Source organism: Perognathus longimembris, chromosome 2 (genome assembly GCF_023159225.1).
Source record: "Perognathus longimembris pacificus isolate PPM17 chromosome 2, ASM2315922v1, whole genome shotgun sequence".
NCBI lineage: Eukaryota > Metazoa > Chordata > Mammalia > Rodentia > Heteromyidae > Perognathus > Perognathus longimembris.
Window position 1 is genome coordinate 118,909,751 of NC_063162.1, and position 19,090 is coordinate 118,928,840.

Sequence of the window (19,090 nt, forward strand, 5' to 3'; positions counted from 1 at the left end):
ATCTAATTTGTTAATTTGTGCTGCTGTTAAAGCCATTGGTCATGATTTAACTTCTCATATATATATATATATATATATACATATGTGTATATATATACATATATGTATATTATAATCTCTCTCTATATATATAATGGCTATGATCCAGGGGAACATAAATATGAATCCCTTCAAGACTGACAAAAATGATGAGTGTCATTAAAACACAGTTAAGATGAGTTGTTTGGCTAAAGCCAAATGAAATAAACTGTATAAGAAATGTTCTAGGTTGACAGAATGGCTCAGTTGGTAGAGTGCTAGCCAATGAGCAAGAGCATCAGGTACTGAAGTTGAGTCCCAGACTCAGAAAAATAAGAATTGTTACATTGATTGTCTTGGTTTTCCCAAATGATTGAAAAAACACTGTTCCCAATTTTTAATTATTATAGTAAGATAAGTTGTATTTCTGATATTATAATATTTAATACTAACCTTTAGAATTATGTGGTAAATGCTATAACAGTCCTGATCACATGAGAGTTTAGGTGAGATTAACATGTCCAACCCAAGGAGGAGGGATTTCAGATAGGCTAAGAAGTTTAAGCAGTATTTAGGAAAAAAAGAAGAGATGAAGGCAATTTTCAATAAAAGTAAATAATATTTCCTGAATGTTTAGAAGACATAGTACTGAGGGAAGTTCTGTAAGAGAGAAATTGTAAGCTTGGCCATTTAGGTGAGATTGTATGTTACTATAAATATTATATGAAAAACAGATTCTTAGATACATGGAAGCCAGTGATGGCTGGTTCCTTGATTTTTTTCTTTCTTTTTCTATACTTGAGAAGGAACTGAAAAAAGACCTTAAGAAAAGAGTTTTTCATTCCTATTAAGGAATTATAGTATATTGAATTAGAATAGTATTAGAATCCAAGGTGAGCGAGAAAGAGTAATATTCACAAAACCTTAAACAGTATGTCATATGCTTGAGAAATTCCTTAGAAACATAATTGTAATTATTGTTCAATTTCTTATGAAATACGTGGCAATATCCAATGGACAAAGGCAATTAATGGAGAGTAACATTGAACAAAAGTCAATTAGAATATAACTGGTTTAGAAATATATTCCAGAATTTATGAAATATTGTAAAACTTCTTGAATAATACTTAAAGCATAAAATCCTACAAATGCATATGTAATTATTTAACAATGAATTTCAATCTGCCTTTAATGTTAGGGGTAGAATAGTATTTGACAGTCAGAAGTATAGTAATGTCTTCATTCATGTGTTTATCCATGAATGTTTATTGAGGGCTTAAATAATTGGTTCGTAAATGATAAAAATCTAAAAAAGTGTTAAGTTATAAAGCAGATCAGGGTAAAAGTAAATGGAGATAAAGCTCCACTGATCTAGGTAGTCATGGGAGAGATTCGGTGACTTCGTAAACAGACTCCTTGTGTTTTTATTAAAGTCTCTCAACTCTTTAATAAAGATAGATCAGTGATTACGTGATTCCACATAGCTTTTGGCGTTGGCATAATCTAAATGCAAATGCAACTCTTGGAAGTGGAGTGGAAGAATGAACAAAGCATCAAATTCTCCCCTCTGTCTCTGCCTCTTCCTCTTTCTCCTTCTCCCTCTCCTCTTTTTCCCATATCATTTGAACCTAGGATCTCATGCTTGTCAGATGAGCACTCTATCTTTTGAGTTACACCTTCAGCTCTTTTGTTTGTGTTTTGATTTTGAGATAGGCTTTCACTACCTTTGCGTGGACCAAACTTGGTCAGGTTAACTTAAAAATTAGTGTGTTTGGGAGTAAATATATTGAGTTGAGACAAAAAGATAGATGTGTTCACATGTGGAAATCAAGGGCATCAAACTCCTGTGATTCTGGAAAAATGAGGCTAGGTTCGGAATGTGTGCTCTTTCCACTTATTTCCCTTACTTTGATTTCTCTTTCTCCCTCTGAAAAGTGTTTGTTTCCTATTTGTAGAGCCTTGCTAGTGAGAACACTATGAAAGTGAGCAAAGATTTTGGTGTAAAGATAAAAAGGATTCAGTTAGTAAGGCAAGGTACTAAGAATAGCAAAATTAATACATGCTACAATTTAACTTAATAATTTCTATCCTATTTCTACCTTATTATTACTTAGATAGTTAATCCAAAAGTTATTTTCTAATATAAGTAACTATTGTGATACTCCCTTGTATTTATGCAAACATCACACAGTGAAACTTTAAATATACAATAAAAGAATAGAGGTATAATATACAATGCAAAAATAATCACTGGATAAACACAAAGGTAAACACATTTTTGTACTATGTGTTAGCAAGAAATTTGTAAGCAAAAAAAAAAGAGAATCCAAAGTTCCAAAACCTGCCATCAAGCACTTACCTTCTGTTTAAGATTCTAAAGTTGCTTTTTATATTGTATAGCAGATGTATATAAATTACAACTGAATGTAAAGTGAGGAATCTCTTTAATGCAAAGTATTTATTGTAATTTGAGGTAAAAACTTCAAAAGACCACATCCATTATCATAATAAAAATATTTATTATAAAAATGATCACATCTTTGTACATTACCTAAAGACAAAAAACACAACTCATACATTCATAACTTAAGTGGGCCTGAGTATTCACTATGCATCCACTGGAATCCTAAGGGTCTTCTCTACAATCACAAGTACCAAGGAAGACCAGGTCTATTCAATTGACATGGTTAATGCAGTTGAGATACGAGCATTTTTTTCTCTAGTGTTTTAGAGTCAGCTTACCATGTTTGGGTAAATTAATATATCGACTGCTTTGAGTCTTTGGTAATTACAAATATTTATATACAAAAGTGTTTTCTCAATCTCTTATTTCAATAAAATCTGAACCAATAAGTAACTTAGTACAAACAGTTTTGTAAAATCAATAAATGCATGAGTCCAAGTCTTGCCATCAAGAAAAGCCATTGTCTAGGAGTTTGGATGATAAAATGGGAAATCCAAAACACATTTGAAGCTTCTATTGCCACAACCAGAAGCACTATTACATTAAGTTGACACAAAATCAAATACAAATATTAAATTATAATGTATAAACAGTACAGATTATTTTGCAGTGCAGAAAATCCTAGTTTTTTTCCTCATACACATCAGTTGAACCCTTAACACAGCATAATTTTATTATTTTTTAAAGCCAATTATCTTTATTTTATTTTATTTTATTTTTTGGCCAGTCCTGGGGCTTGGACTCAGGGCCTGAGCACTGTCCCTGGCTTCTTTTTGCTCAAGGCTAGCACTCTGCCACTTGAGCCACAGCGCCACTTCTGGCCATTTTCTGTATATGTGGTGCTGGGGAATCGAACCCAGGGCCTCATGTATATGAGGCAGGCACTCTTGCCACTAGGCCATATCCCCAGCCCTAGCCAATTATCTTTAAAAGGTAAAAGTCATTTAAGGAAGCCACACTGCTCTGAAAGACATCAGTTCATCCTCTTGCCAATAAGTTTTTCATGAAAATACAAATTATTTCTTGAGATTATTTGTGGGGAAGTAGAAAGATGCCTGCCTTCTAGAAGCTTCCATATCTCCATATCTCCTTCTCTTTTAGTCTTTCATTTCTTCTTTTCTAAGAGTGATCTGCATGAGTGACCTGTCAGCCTTCAAGTTTCATCTTAATCCTCTCAAAATACTACCAAATCACCATCTTTCTTTCCTTTTCTTTTTTCTCTTTTGCCATTCACTGGTGCTCAATGCATAAATGCATCTTGGCTTGAGAACTTACTCAGGCTATTTGTTGTTTTTTTTTTTTAATACTCCAAGAAGTACTTGAATTTTAGTGTTCTTGAGCAAGTCTATGTTGGAGTATACAGAATACAAGTAAACATATGAAAGTACATCTTTTCAAACCTAGAAAATGTATGTTTTTCATTTGCCATCCATCAGATTTGAGAATAGTCCCTCTATACTGAATTTGATTCTGAGTACATTATTCTTCCTTTAACACGATTCTTCCTTATCTGCTGTCTCATTTCAAACAAACAAGGAAAGGTAGAGTTCTGAGCTCACTTTGGTAGTCCTTCTCTCACTCCAATCCTAACTTTCTGAGTTCAGTGCACATTGAACAATGCCTCTGAGATTAGGCACCTGGCAATAAGTATTCACTTATTGCTTGAAGCATGAACAGGAAAAGCAGTTTCATAAAGGAGCTGTACTGATCAGAAGTTTTCTTCCGAGGTCTTACATCGGCCCAAATGCCTTGGCTAAAACTTTGAATAAGATGTTTTATTCATTCCTCCACTGTGTTAGTCAATATCCCTTCCTCCCTAGAGCCGATAAATACATGTGAAATGTATATTTTCATACATTTCTAACATATGTGTAAACTAAGCTCTAATTATGGCATGGTGGGAAAATGCTGGTACCTTGACGACTGAGATTCACTAAACCCCAATATAGTTTGATGTCTAAAATATGAGCCTATTGTAGTTGCTAACTTCTGTCTTCATGTCTGCTGCCCCCAATCCTGATGCTTGTTGGCAAATAGATGGAAAACAGAGACTTGACTACTTTGGGATTTAGAGTAACTGACGAGCTATTCTACACTACCAAACAAGGAACAGGCCACCATATTTCCTGGAGTCCTGCTCTGTCTTCTCTTGAGTCACACATCTCAACTCCATTTCTCATTGGAACAACATTTTTTGTTGTTCTCATGGAGTCAGGAATTCACACACAAATATTCAAGAAGCAGCACTGCCCTGGGCCCACTTTGATCCCATAAAGTGTCTTCAGTGTCCCTGTTCACACAGCGACTTTTTCCTTTGACAGGTTCTTTGGTTCCCTGCTTGGGATACACCAGTCATCAGCCTCAGAACACATCTGATAATGCTTGAAAGCTGACTTGTTAAAGACGGGGAGTTTTTCTACAGACTCAGAAGATAAAGCCTGAAAGAAGGGGACAAAATAATCACACAAAGAAAGTGTGCAAACACATTCAGAGGTAAACATTTAATACTGACATATATTAACTTAAATGATTTAGTAGTAAGTGCACCTCAATGCCAACAATGCTCTAGGTATTTAATAAAGCAAAACTGAAATACAAATTTTGTTTCTGTCCAGTAAGAGCAAAAATAGCACATGTGCAATCTTAAATTAGGGAATTGTATTTATGTCCAATATTTACATATCACTTTTGTTTGGATATGGTTAGCATGGTAAGAGTTGAATCCCACAGTAATTTTTTCTTGTGAAAAATCTCTGTTTTTATAATTAAGTTAGAGTCCTAATCTGATACTATTACTCTATTAAAAAGTTCTTTCTCAATAGTGTAAAGATTTTTTTTTGCTAATTTATGAAATGAATGCATTAACTATTTCAGATATTCCAAGGACATTTGTCATTTAATTCCAATACATAAAGGGGAAGCTTTGGAGCTTAATATTTAAAGGTACTACTATCTTTAAATATATTTGCAGTGGAAACAATTGGCAAATGATTAACAGAATCAGGACAGCAAGTAGATCAAGGCCTTTAGTTTAGAAATAGAAGCAAAACAAAACATGTGCCAAGTTTTAAAAGTTCAAACAGGAAATGCCTGGCATCCCACTGACAGCTTATGAGCAGTCAGATGTCCTTCCTTTTGGTTTCTAATAAGGTCACTTTAAGGTCTCAAATGTCTTGATTTCGTTTACATTATTTCATTTTTTAAATGTTACAATATTATTAGCATATTACCCATAGGTTAAGTAACACAATAGTTCATCTATTCTCAGAAGTTCACATGAGCATGTCCTTGCTCTAAAATCTTGGAAGCCTGCTTGTTGAAAAACAAACTTCACTTTCTGCAAGTAGCTTGGCCCAGATTTCTCTTTGGGCAGCAAGCATATTAAATAACATGTGTGTGTGCACATATAGAAAATAGAATAACTTGTGCTCCTTGTTTGCATTCACTTGGGTGAATGATGGGCCATAGAACTCAAAGCTATAAAGGAATTCATTGCTCACAAAGTATGATTTTTCTACTACATTCTAAGGGTACCTTTAAGTAGATGATTGCATCTGTGCCATACCCGGACTGAGAGTACAGATTCAGATCTCCTTGAAAGTACTTGGCATAGAGACGAGAAATTGGCAAGCCATAACCAAAACCAGCCTAAAGGGGGAAGATGAGTTGTTAGTGAAAAAGTTGTGATCATTGCAACATAAAATATGGGAAAGAGTTACAGTCCTCACTGGTACTGATTTTCTAGGGCCTATATTAATATCTTCTGCTTCTAATCAGAAACCTTGGTGAATTACTTTACCATATGTATTGTCTTTTATCACTTTTTCCTCATCTGCCTCATGCCTAATAAAACCACATTGGTTTAATTTGTCTAAATACTTCCCTGTAATCCTTGCTGAACATTTAGCACTATCTGACCAAGATAAATTTAGCCATCTTATTGGTCTCACCAAAGGAGCATTCCGGGAATTATCCATGACAGGAGTTGGCGCAGTGGAATATGTGTAACTGAAGAGGCGATCAGTAATTCTTAGAGGAACACCACCTCCTCGGTCAGAAATCTGAAACAAGCAAACCATAAGTCACTAGAGCTACATGTGAAAAACAAGATCTATATAAAACAAATCTACCCAATATTATCTTCCCTTCATTTTTTATGTGATCCTGGTCAATAGCTCAAAGCTGAGCATTTTATTAATATTGACCCCTTTAGTTCACTCAAGAGAGAGCCAAAAGAAAAATGGAGAATGGTTACCTTAATTGTAAGGTCTTCTTTCCCCAAGACGACAATCACCTCAATTGGTGTAAGGGAAGGACAATTTTCCTGGTGTTCAACTGTTGCCCTCATTGCATTCTAAAGAAAACAAACCCATAAGAAATGCAGTGACACAAGCCTGGAGGACAATAAATAACTTTTTTATGTTTAAAATAAAGGCAGCACAGAAGGTAATTCCAAGTTTCTCTTTTTTTAAGTTAATGGTAAAATGGCTCTGTAAATAGCCATTTATGAATGTGTCATGCAGGATGTATAATGAAAAATATTCATTTACTATGTAATATAGCTCCTGGGAGTAATGTCTAATGGAAAAACAGTTCTGCTAGCTGTCAAGTTCTTATTTGTAAGCTTAATTTAAATGTAGAAATTGGTTTTTATAGTTCATTTCCTAGCTCTCCCTTTTCTGTCTTTCCATTACATTTTATATCCAAGCACGAAAGACTATTACATAACAAATGAACAGTGAATCATTGAACCAATTTATTGGCTTTTATAAAATTTGCTGTAAAAGGTTGTTCCTATTTAAAAGGACAGTCAATAATTCTAAATTAAATTTCAATTTGCATTTGATTATCATCTTAACTTTTACCAGTGACAGCAAAATAACTCTATGAGTTGAACCATTCAATTTAAGAATAAACCAAATCAATGAAAAAGTACCATTTGTTCTGTTAACACAGAACAAACTAAGCTTTCTGTTTACTAGTTTCATGTCTTATTGAAAAATCATTGGGTATTTAAGGTGTTTTCCTCACTAGCCACTTTCTAGTATCTATATGATATTAAGTTATGGCCATTAGTTGAAGTGAAAGTTTTTAAAAGGTGAGATATATTTCATCTTTGTAGTTCCATCAATGTCATTATAATAGTACTAGAATAAATTAGGAAATAATAAATTCTGGGATTATGTAGGAATAAGAAGCAGATTTTACTTTTTTTTTTTTTTTTTTGGCCAGTCCTGGGCCTTGGACTCAGGGCCTGAGCACTGTCCCTGGCTTCTTCCCGCTCAAGGCTAGCACTCTGCCACTTGAGCCACAGCGCCACTTCTGGCCGTTTTTCTGTATATGTGGTGCTGGGGAATCGAACCTAGGGCCTCGTGTATCCGAGGCAGGCACTCTTGCCACTAGGCTATATCCCCAGCCCCAGATTTTACTTTTTAAGGATTTTTTTCCTTTCCAATCCAGAGTATTCTTTGGAAGAATCACAATGATTCACATATTTTCTAGTTGGGTGTGTTTTATTTTCTTATCACCACCACCACCACCACCATCACCACCCTCCTCCTCCTCCTCCTCATTGTAGGGGATTGGGGGTTAAATTCAGAGTTTTAGTATGATTTTAGGACCTATGGAAGAATTCTTAGTGTTTGTTTACCCCAAACCAGAAACATGGAACATCTTGAGAGTTTGTAAGAAATGCAAGTCCTTAGAGCTACCCAATCTAAATGTCTAGGCAGAGCCCATGCGCTGTCTTAAGTCCTACAGATGTTTTCTAGTGCCCACTACAATTGGAGGAGCACTAGTTGTTAGGATTTTTAAGCAAAGTGTGGACTGTGAGCTACAGCATGGTAAGTTAGCTCATTAGAAAATCAGTGTCTAAGGCCTGAGGCAAGACATACTGCATCAAACCTTTTTATTTTAGCAAAGTTCCTGCATGCACTTTAAAGGAGATCATTGAAGGAACTGACTGTCCTTAGAGCATACTCTATGTTCTCTCTGAATGTGGCCATACCACCTACAGTGTCTGGAATTTGGAGCTAAACACCCTGTAGGCGTCAAGGTTATAAGTGTCATTCACCTTTTGACTGCTCTAATGAATAAATACAAGATAATTAGGGCTTTGTTGGACACCTGGAAAATTAAAGAACATCCTCTCGGTTCTAAGACATTAAAACATCATGAATTAGAACATCATGAGTCATATTGTGGATTCTCTCCCCCACCCCTTCCCCTCACCTCCCAGTTCTTGAACTCTGGGCCTGGGTGCTATCCCTGAGCTTCTTTTGCTCAAGGCTAGCACTCTACTACCATTTGAGCCACAGTGCCACTTCTGACTTTCTGTAATTTAATTGGAGATAAGAGTCTCACAGACTTTCCTGCCCTAGTTACATTTTTCCTGATCTAGTTACATTTTTCAAACATTAACTGTGGTGCTAATTAGCAGTGTGCTACTTCGGGTTAGGAGCAAAGAAGATACTGAAGCTTTTATTTATTGGCAAGTGATAAATAAAAAACAAAATTTCCTTGGTGACACTGAGGTTTGAACTCAGACTGACCTTGCACTTAGTAGGCAAGTATTCTAGTGACCACTTTTCAAAACAACTGTGGAAAACATACCTTGAAGAGTTCGAAGAGCATATGATGAAGGTGAGAAGGAACATACACGATGTGAATCGGCTGGCCTGGAAATTTTCCTAGAAAAGTTAAACTCACTTAGAATCAGGAAACAAATATTTTGCAACAAAAGTAAACTTGTCTATCTACTTGAATAATATTTTAGATTTCAACAGCTTTGGAAAAAAGTTCGTACTTTCCTGATCTGAAAATCCTGACCCAGAACTTTCATACCTGAATTGTAAAGAGGAATGGCTTATTTTCAAAACATTCCAGTCTCTGCCTAGTGCCCTTAGATTAATTCTTGCCTTTCTCTACAAATCTATAAAGTAGAATGAGGTATGGAACAATGATGACACAAATTAGGTTATAGGCATTGTTTCCATTTTCAATGAGTTTGTACAAGACAATTCACAGTTAAATTTACACTCATGCTAAGATATAAAAAATAACTGTGCTAATACAATAACATTAAAATTAGTGCTAGCTATAATTTTTGCATTTTTATGGCAGGATGATTTTTCTTCACCCCAACATTAACTCTTATATGCTAAACAGGCATAAAATTCCCCAGCAGGCTAGAGAAAACAGAGAAACAAAGACTTCTTGGTATTGTCTGACAAGAAAAATATAGTTATTATTTTCTGGTGTCCCAGGTCTTGGCAAAGTTTGAATCAGAAAACACAAGGTCTGGGACAATCTTGTCTTTATTTTATCAGGCAGCTCAGTTTATCTGCAAGTGTTATGCAATGCTGCTTACACTTTGAGCTATTTTTCAATCTTTATTTGTGCTCCTATTTTAGTTTAATATTTATTTCCCCTTGCATATTGCAGTCTATGAGTTATGCTATATTTAATTTGAACCACTTGGTTTTTAACTCTTAGCATTAAAAATAATTTTTTGTATAAATGGTATTAGGATGAAATATTTACTTAGAGTGAAAAGAAGAAGTTGATTCCAATCTAAGTATGTTCTTTCCTTTGAGAAGCAGCCATCTTTTCTTTCTCGGGCTGTTGTAGGGCTTGCACTCAGGGCCTGAGAGCTGCCTCTCAGCTTTTTCACACAAGGCTAGCACTCTACCACTTTGAGCCACAGCTCAATTTCCAGTTTTCTGGTGGTTAATTGGAAGATAAGAGTCTCATGGACTTTCCTGCCTTGTCTGATTTCAAACTGCAATTCTTAGATCTCAGCCTCTTTAGTAGCTAGGATTACAGGTATGAGTCACCAGCACCTGGAAAGAAGCAGCAATCTTCTTGAGCAGAAATAGTACTTTGCTTCCATCAGGTGATCATTTCAATGTGGGAAGATCTTGTCTCATCAGACACCCTAGAGCTAAAATTCTTAAAGAATGTTCTGTTCGAAACAACAGTATATGCTTACAACATAATTTTTTAATTTAAAAACTGTCTTTTAAAATTTAAGAACATTTAATTTAAGATTTGCCATGGACAAATTTTACGTGTATAATACAATATAGTTCAGGATAGACACTCTGTTGCACAGCTGATCTCTAGAATTGATTCACCTTGCATAACTAAAGTTTTATACCTCCCCACATCCTCCTCCCCTCACCCTCTGGCAAGCACTCTTCTACTCTCTGCTTTCTTGATAACTACTTTGAATATTTCATGTAAGTAGAACCATGCAATATGTGTTCTTCTGTGACTAGTTTCCTTCTTATGGTACAATTTCATGTCTTATGGACAATCCGTTTAGGAGGATAGCCAGTGATTCTCCTTACTGTTGGTCTCCTTTTCTATCAAGTTTTATAGCAGCAATCTTTGCTTGATACATTGTAAATCAGGCACTGCTTTTAATTTCAAATTACCTATTCAAGCTATTCTTTCTGATTCAATCATCATTACCAATTGAATATGCACAATCAAAACTTACATAGATATAAGAGAACTTTAGCCTTAAAAACTTTGGTGCAAATGGTAGGCAATTTCAGAAAAGAAAAAAAGAACATCAAATGCTGCTTTGTTTTATATGAAGTAATTACACTGGGAGAATGCTGAGTTTTTGGTAAGTTAAAATGTATTTTATTTATAGCTTACCATTCACTTGTGTGAGCTTTAATTCAGGAGATGTTAAATAATACTGATCACAGAGCATCTTCGAACACTCAAAGGCATCTAGAATAGATTTTTTCATAACAATAAAATGAGTTTATACCAAGCAGAGTTCTCAAGTGATCTCATTGTGTATATTATTCTTAATCTAAAATACTCCCCAGAGTGTGGGTTTGTGTAGATGAAAAAAAGCCTTTTAAATATTTTATTGAAGAATAATATTTCAGCGAATTTGTAGCAATAGAAATACACGTGTTTCAGTGATCAAATGCAGCACATAAGAATATGTCACGAGCCACTCATGTTTAAATTTTTTATAGTAATATATATGAATGTTTACACTTTTGACTCTTGAAAGCAAAAGACACTGATGGCAATATTTATAAAGTATAAACAGAACACCTTGAACACAAATTCATTCACAGTCACCTCAATTATAGACATATCAATCATTTTATAAATTTTCAATAAAGGAAATGTAGAAATTACCTTGAATCACTGCCACCACATCACAGTTTGGATCAATGCTTCCAATGTGGCTTGAATTTCCTGTCTTTGAGTCACTGAATATAAGAACTATTGAAAAAAATGAAAAAGAAACATGTTATAAAAGTCAGCATAATGATTAGAACTACCACCGAGAATAACTGGGACCCACTGAAAGTGGAACTGCATACAGTTCCATTTTTAACCCCTACTATATACAGCTCTATGTATAAGTCCTACTAAAAAGCTGTAGTAGGACCTATGTCTGCATTCATGTCAATATAACACCAGCCTGAAGAGCTCACTTACTGTGCTGGTTCATCAGCATCCGAGTAGAAATCCGGTTCATGTAAAAGCGATCCAGAAAGTACTGAAGGTTTTGATTAGTGTTTGGGTCAACTGTGCAGGAATCTTTATACTCAATGATTCCTTGGGCCATTGTAGGAACTACATTATGGTGCCTGTTTCGAACTTTGATGAGAGTATCTGCAAAGCTAAATGATCATTTTCACAGTTAGTGGAACTTAAATAAGTTTTGCCCAATTTTCTATCTTAGATTGCTTCCAGTTCTTTTTGTGACAACCATCTACACAGATCAGATGATAAAATGAAAGCATGAAGTTTGCTAAAGGTTCTCAGTGCACATTCTCCTACTGTAGAAGAGATAATTTCATAAAAAGTTTCTCTTTTGGGGTTACACATAAAACTACTGGTCTAGCACTGGTGTGGTCATCATAAATATTCATAATATTCATAAATATTAAGCCTTTCCTTTAAAAATAATTAAAATTAAAGGTAATTGTAGAATGTCATCATGAAAAAAAGCCCTTGAGACAGTCAGATTTAAGGAAGATCCTGATTTAGGTACTTGGAAACTGCCAGTTATTCTGAAAGAAAGTAATATCCAATGACCTAGAAAGCTATCAAAATTAAATTGCAGTAAATTCTCCTGTAAATCTAATCACTGGACTAAATTGGCAGTAAAAACATATTCCTTGAAAGAAATCATGCCCTCTATATTTGTTCATGCTAAGCATCTATTTCCAATGCTGTATTTGTCACTTCTAAAAATTCAATAAGCCAAACTCTGACATCTGTAAGGAGGTAAGAATATATTATTCAGGATCAGCACTCCTTTACTTCAAATCCAGCAGTTCTTAGGTATATGTTTAAACAGTCAACGCTTCCAACACATAGCACTTACTCTGATAAAACTTTCTGGTCATCCGGGCTTTTCTCCTGGAATTCTACTAAATCCATCAAGCTTTGGATATACCTGCAAAATGACAAGTTTTGAAATTAGTAATTAGATGCAAAGGCTGAAAATAAAATGCATTTTTCAAATAATTTTAAAAGGAGAAGCTAGGTACTGGTGGTTCACACCTATACTCCTAGCTACTCAGGAGACTTAGATCTGAGGATCTAGGTTCAAAGCCAGACCAGGTGGGAAAGTTTGTGAGACTCTTATCTGCAATTATTCATCAGAAAAGTGGAAGCTGCCACTGTGTCTCAAAGTGGTAAAGTACTACCCTTGAGTGAACGAGCTAAGGGATAGCATTCAGGCCCCAAGTTCAAGCCCCAGGATCCACAAAATAAAAGGAGAAGTAAATCTTATATTTCAAACTAAAATTTTTGTTCATAACAGTATGGAAAATAGTATGTTAAAAAGTTAAACAGCTTTTCTTAGCCCTCAGCTTTCTAACTTAAAATTTAATTGGTTTCTTTAACTGTCCCAGGCCAGTGGTGATATTCTTTACTATTTGGTAAATATTTCCATTTCTTCTCAAAAATTTACTTAGAAATCACTTTCAAAGAAAGAGTTGCTATTTTTTCCCCTACTCTATTCATCTGTAGAACAGGAAGAATCTTGGGAGTAGAAGTGTGTTCCGAATATTGGAAATGTTTCAGATTTCAATCATCTTGGATCAGTAAACAGAAATCTGTGTGGCCAATAGATTTCCGAGAAGTTCTAGTACATTTCTGTGACAGTGCATACCTGGGTCTGTTCACTGAAACTTGCCTCTTTGGATGACCTACTGTATCTTAGGTATCAGGATCTTTATTTTTAAGATGAGATTACAGCTGTCACTTTCTAAATGCTAGTTATATTTTGGTGCTTCTGTAAATTTTAGTGGGTTTTCTCATTTACTTGTACTCAAACATCCATTTGAGGCATAAACTTCATTCTCAGTAATAAATGAGAAAGCAGCAGAGCCAGGATTTGAATCCACATCTCATCCATTAGCTTAAACCCTCTGCACTTAAGCTACATAATAGTAATATGAATTGATTTTAAGTTCAAGATTTATTTGGCAGTATATCAAACACTATTATTACAAAAAGTACAAAGTTTAAATTATATTTCAAGTTTCATTTGTAAATGAAAATTATATTGCAAAGAATGCTACTTTTACCAAATAGATAAAAGTATCTATTTATAGATTTATAACTTCCATAAGGTAAATCACCCCAAATTAATTTTAAAATGCTCTGTAATTTCATAGAGTACTATTTTCTGATTATATTTACATAACATAAGAAACCACATCAAGGTAATTGCTCTCAAATTAGAGAGATTCCAAAATGGTGCATTACTTACCAACTTTTGACCAACTGCACTGAAGAGGTATTTACTAATCGATCAGGAAGAATATCAATTTCCTTCAGAATATTGGCTAGCCTCACAGGTAACTCTTGTCTCAAAAATGCAAAAGAAGTTCTTTCACATGCATTTTCGGAACCTATAATAAATGAAATTCTTTTAGTTTTAGCAAAAAAGTATGTCTATATCATACATTTGAAAATCCTTATCAAATATTGAACACATGCGGTATAAAATTGTAGTGCATTAATAAAGAGAGCAGGTAGATTCCTTCATATCCTTGTCTTCTTTCTTCCCTTCCTTTCTTCCCACCCTCCCTCCCTCCTTTCCTCCCTCCCTCCCTTCCTTCCTTCCTTCCTTCCTTCCTTCCTTCCTTCCTTCCTTCCTTCCTTCCTTTCTTCCTTCCTTCCTTCCTTCCTTCCTTCCTTCCTTCCTTATTTTCATCTTTCTTTCCTTCCTTTCTTCCTTCTTTCCTTCCTTCCTTCTATCCTTCTTCACTTTTAAAGGGATATAAAAAGGGGACAGGGTCAGCCACACAATGTCAACTATACGACATTCTTAATGAGTGTAGACACAAAATGGAGAAGGGCTGGGGAGATGGATGTAGCGTGGAAGTTTTGAAGTTTCCATATTATTGAAAAACAACACCATTTTGCAAGTTTCCTGAGAATATTACTACAGCTACACAGCTAAATGTTTTCGGCAGTAAGCTAAATAGATAGAAAATTATAATGGTAAAAAGCCAAAGGGGGAAACAGGCCTGGGATGCCAACAGATGCATTCTATGTGTGGAGGCATAGATGCATAGAGATTGACTAAGGGTTAATGTCGATGAATCTGAGTCCATTTTCTAACATTAGGAATCTTTTTCCAAGAAGTACTACATTGTGAAGGAATGGAAAACTGTTTCTAGTCTGTTGTTAAATAAATGGTGTCTGGAAGCAAAATGTACTTTGGCTCAAAGGTCCAGGCAGACAGAAAAGAAAAAGTGCACTCAAACCATCCAGTGTCAGCAGGTGGCAAGCGACCTTGGTTTGGAGTCACAAATTTTCAGAAAACAGCCAAAAACCACCCCCCAAAGCAAGATGTTCCTGCGTGGAAGCTCCTTGTTGAGCCTTGAGGAAAGCAGTCAAGTGACCCCAAGTTGTTTTCATCTTGACCCCAGCCTTTCCCCAATCCTCTGGCACAGTGAGGGCAGCTCCCACAGCCCCAGAGCCACCCGCCCGGACCCCAAGTCTGCTCTCACCGAAGTCCAGTAGCTGCTTGATGGACAGCGGGGACGGGCTGTAGCGCGAGAACCGCTCGACCTCCCGGGGTACCAGGCCTGCCCTGCTCAGTGAGCCCGCGCTCCTCATCACAAAACGGGCCGCCTTCATCTTGCTGCCCACCGAGCCTGGCAGGAGCAGGGGCTGGGTTCTGGAGCCGGCTCGAGCAGAGACGGCTGCTGGAAGCAGAACTTGGGGCTGAGGAGTAGGAGCGGGCGTCCCGGGGCAGTGGCAGGTGCGCTGGACTCAGGGTTGGTGAGTTCTTATTGAGCAGAGAAGCCGCCACTGGGTCTGAGGCGCACTGGCTGAAGACTCTTGTCTGCCCACTGGCTCGTTCCCTTTTATTTCTTCTTCTGCTTCCCACCTCCTCCCCCCCGCCCCCCCCCCCCCCCCCGCACCTCCACTCCGCCCCGCAACCCTAGCCGGGAGGAGTCACTGGGACTTTGAGACACATCCAGAACTTGGAGACACGCCAATCGGCTCAGAGAAAGAACTTTAGGCTCCACCCCCTGGCCATTGTCGCCCGGCCTTGCACATTGGTCACAGAGTCCCCTGGTACTTTTGTTCCAAGCTTGTAAGGAGCAAAGGGTAGGAAAAAAGTCAGCGAGGAGGAAGCTGAGGCGGACATCTAGACAAACGTGGGCTTCAGATGGACCTCTTGGGACCTGGCACCTAGTCGCATGGGCTGGGGCGGGTCCAGACTCGTCCTTGTTTACAATTCTGAGGCTGTCTCAATGTCAAGCATTACTGACTAGAAAATGTTTCCAAGAATCGGGGCTCCGGAGAGCTCATTGGTTCTTGCTCAGAGCGGGACTTCTACAGTATCCAGTCCGCTGCGTAGGAAAGTTTGAGTTTCTCTGCCATTGGATAACGGAAAGAACCAACAATTTAAACGCGCTGGCAACTTTTGTTGGGTGAGGGGCAGGGACCATTCTCACATTTTTAGTAGTCCTGCAAAATTATCAAATTAGGCAGATGGGCCATCAAATGATTTCTCGGGCCTTATACAACGCAGTGGCCCATGATTCTCACCCTAAAAAGTCTGCCTCTATGTTTCCCCAGCTGCAAACAGCACACTTCAGGAACTGAAAGTTCCCTTTGCTTTGACTTTAGGAGCTGGAGCTGCTGAAATGTATTTCTCCCTTGTGAAATTCGTTTCTCTCCAGTAACTCTATTAGATCTCTCTCTCTCTCTCTGTGTCTGTCTCTGTCTTTCTCTCTGTCTCTCTCTGTCTCTGTCTCTCTCTCTCCCCCAGCAAAAAGGAGGATTAATTTGCCTGTTTCACATTTTTTCTCCCGTCAGATAACTCAGAATATTCATCTATTAGCACAAAATGCCCTTTTCCCAAATCTCTCTCTAAAAAATTGTAGTCCTCAAATGTCCCCCACCCCACCATTTAAACCAAAATGTCTTGTTTGTTCCGTCTCCTTCCAAATATGACCTTTGCTACGGACAGAATTATAGGATTATTATACTTATTTAATGTCTTATACTATCCACCCCTGATACTAACTCCTCTAAAATATATCAGAGCAGGCACTGTGTCCAACACATTTTCATGATTCCCACCCTGCCTGGTCACTTACTTGGTATTTGACTAATGTCAGCTTTTGAAACATGTTATCCTATCACAAGACTCTCATCCTAAACATTCCCTCCTCTACAACCTAAATGGAATAGATAACAAAGCCACAGTGTTGAAAGAGTTGGTTACAAATGAAATTAGAGATAATAAGCCATTATAAAATCCGGAGAGGAGGTTGATGATATTCTGGAAGTCACAATGTCACTATTTGTCTTCTCACTCAATCACAGGACTGATTTATCATTTCTATCTTTAGTGCAAACTCACCTGAGAGCCAGACTCAAATATAGGAACATCCCATTTCCTTAAGTCCACAGAGTTACTTACTTACCATATGGTGTTGTTGCCATGATTAAAGGTCAAGTGGAATCATATGATATTCAAAGAGATGATTGAAGGCAAAATGTGGACTAAGGTCACCAAAATTTTGTCATCATAATTCCATCCAATAATACTCACTGAGTTACTCTCATAGATCATTGTCTATGTTCTGTCACTTCTGCAGCTATGGGAAATGTTATCCTTGGCAACATTGATTGTATCTGAGCTGGAATAGTCATGCTGTGTTGTTTACCCTGTTGGCTAATGTGCCATGTATTACTGTAATTACAGAGTGGCCTGGGAAGTGGAACTTCTCTTCTCAGGGTGACAAGTTGAGGAAGTGATCCAATTGGAGCAAAGGTAAACCAATAATATTATTTGAAGTCAATGCACATGGATAAATCCTTGTACTTATTTGAGTAAAGGCCAATAATAAAGGCTAATAAATGACTTAGAGCTGGATGACTAATGGCAATTGTTGAAACATATTGTCCTATCAAGAAGAAGTGGTAATCAAAATTATCCCCTTGAAGATGGTGCTAAACACAACATCTTTTAAAAAACTTATTTATTTATATACTGTCAAAGTGATGTACAGAGGGGTTATAGTTTCATACATAAGTCAGTGCATACTTTTCTTATCCAACTTGTTACCTCCTCCCTCACCCCACCCCCCACTTCTTGCCTTCCCCCTCCCAATTTCCCTGGCCCTCATGAGATGTACAGTTGGTTTACACCATATAGTTTTTAAGTATTGCTGTAGACAAAGGATAAAAGACAAACAAATGGACACAACATCTTTATTTGTGACTTCTGATTCTTGAAAATTTCAGGTACACTTTTATCTATATTAACTAACTCTGTCTGGCTTTCCTGACAAAAATCCAATAATACAAGGCTGCTGATAGAGTTTTGAGATTGCCAAGCCATACTTTTTTTTCCAGAGGATAGGGAATAGACAATTTGATAACATTAATCAGAATCCTTAAAAAGAAACCTATTGCCATGTGTCAGTGTCTCATGCCTGTACTTCCAGCAACTCAGGACGTTGAGATCTGAGGATCATGGATTCAAGACAGCCTGGGAACGAAGTCCATGTGACTCTTCAATTAAACACACACACACACACACACACACACACACACACACACACACAGAGAGAGAGAGAGAGAGAGAGAGAGAGAGGTCAAGCTGTGGCTCAAGTGATAGAGCTAGCCTTGAGCAAAAAAACTCAGGGACAGGGCCCAGACTTTGAGTTCAAGCCCCACCACTAGCACACAGACACATGCAGAAACACATACGTTTCCAAGTTTAGGAACTTATTACAAGGAAGCAATTAAAAATACATATACCAGGAAACTTAAAGTCACGATATTAAGATTAATAGACTTGATTAGAAAATTTAAGGTTGAAAGTTGAACAGGAAATTTAGACAAAATACTTACAAAATAGATATCAAATTATTATTATATTATTTATTCAGTATGAAACAAAATAGTATTATCTTTTACTTCATGGAGCTGATTCACTGGTAGGGGGAATAGGCACTACCAAATCAGATGACATTAAATTGAGTATGGAGATGAGCATGTGAATAATAATAGGTTGAAACTACCTTGTATTTGGTGGGCAAAGATGGTGTCCCTGATGAAATGAGTAGTAAGTGA

The 19,090-nt window shown here is 36.9% G+C and overlaps 1 protein-coding gene across 1 annotated transcript; it reads right to left on the bottom strand.

Annotated features, from left to right (window-relative positions):
- Positions 1-3,974: 3,974 nt before the first annotated feature.
- On the bottom strand, positions 3,975-15,841 carry Pdk4 (pyruvate dehydrogenase kinase 4). Its single transcript, XM_048340060.1, has 11 exons — positions 15,499-15,841; positions 14,250-14,391; positions 12,855-12,926; positions 11,960-12,144; positions 11,654-11,740; positions 11,150-11,227; positions 9,095-9,171; positions 6,738-6,836; positions 6,433-6,543; positions 6,017-6,130; positions 3,975-4,920 (listed from the first exon to the last, which is right to left on the bottom strand). The coding sequence occupies exons 1-11, from the start codon at positions 15,626-15,628 to the stop codon at positions 4,777-4,779; spliced, it is 1,239 nt and encodes a 412-aa protein (XP_048196017.1). The 5' UTR covers positions 15,629-15,841; the 3' UTR covers positions 3,975-4,776.
- Between the last annotated feature and the right edge of the window lie 3,249 nt (positions 15,842-19,090).

Bases quoted from the DNA above. Each gene is read 5' to 3' on its own strand.
- Pdk4 (XM_048340060.1), bottom strand. From the start codon at position 15,628: ATGAAGGCGGCCCGTTTTGTGATGAGGAGCGCGGGCTCACTGAGCAGG. The intron at 14,392-15,498 runs GTGAGAGCAGAC...CATTTATTATAG, and splicing joins CAAGCAGCTACTGGACTTCG to GTTCCGAAAATGCATGTGAA. The intron at 11,741-11,959 runs GTAAGTGAGCTC...TTTTTTCAATAG, and splicing joins GATGCTGATGAACCAGCACA to TTCTTATATTCAGTGACTCA.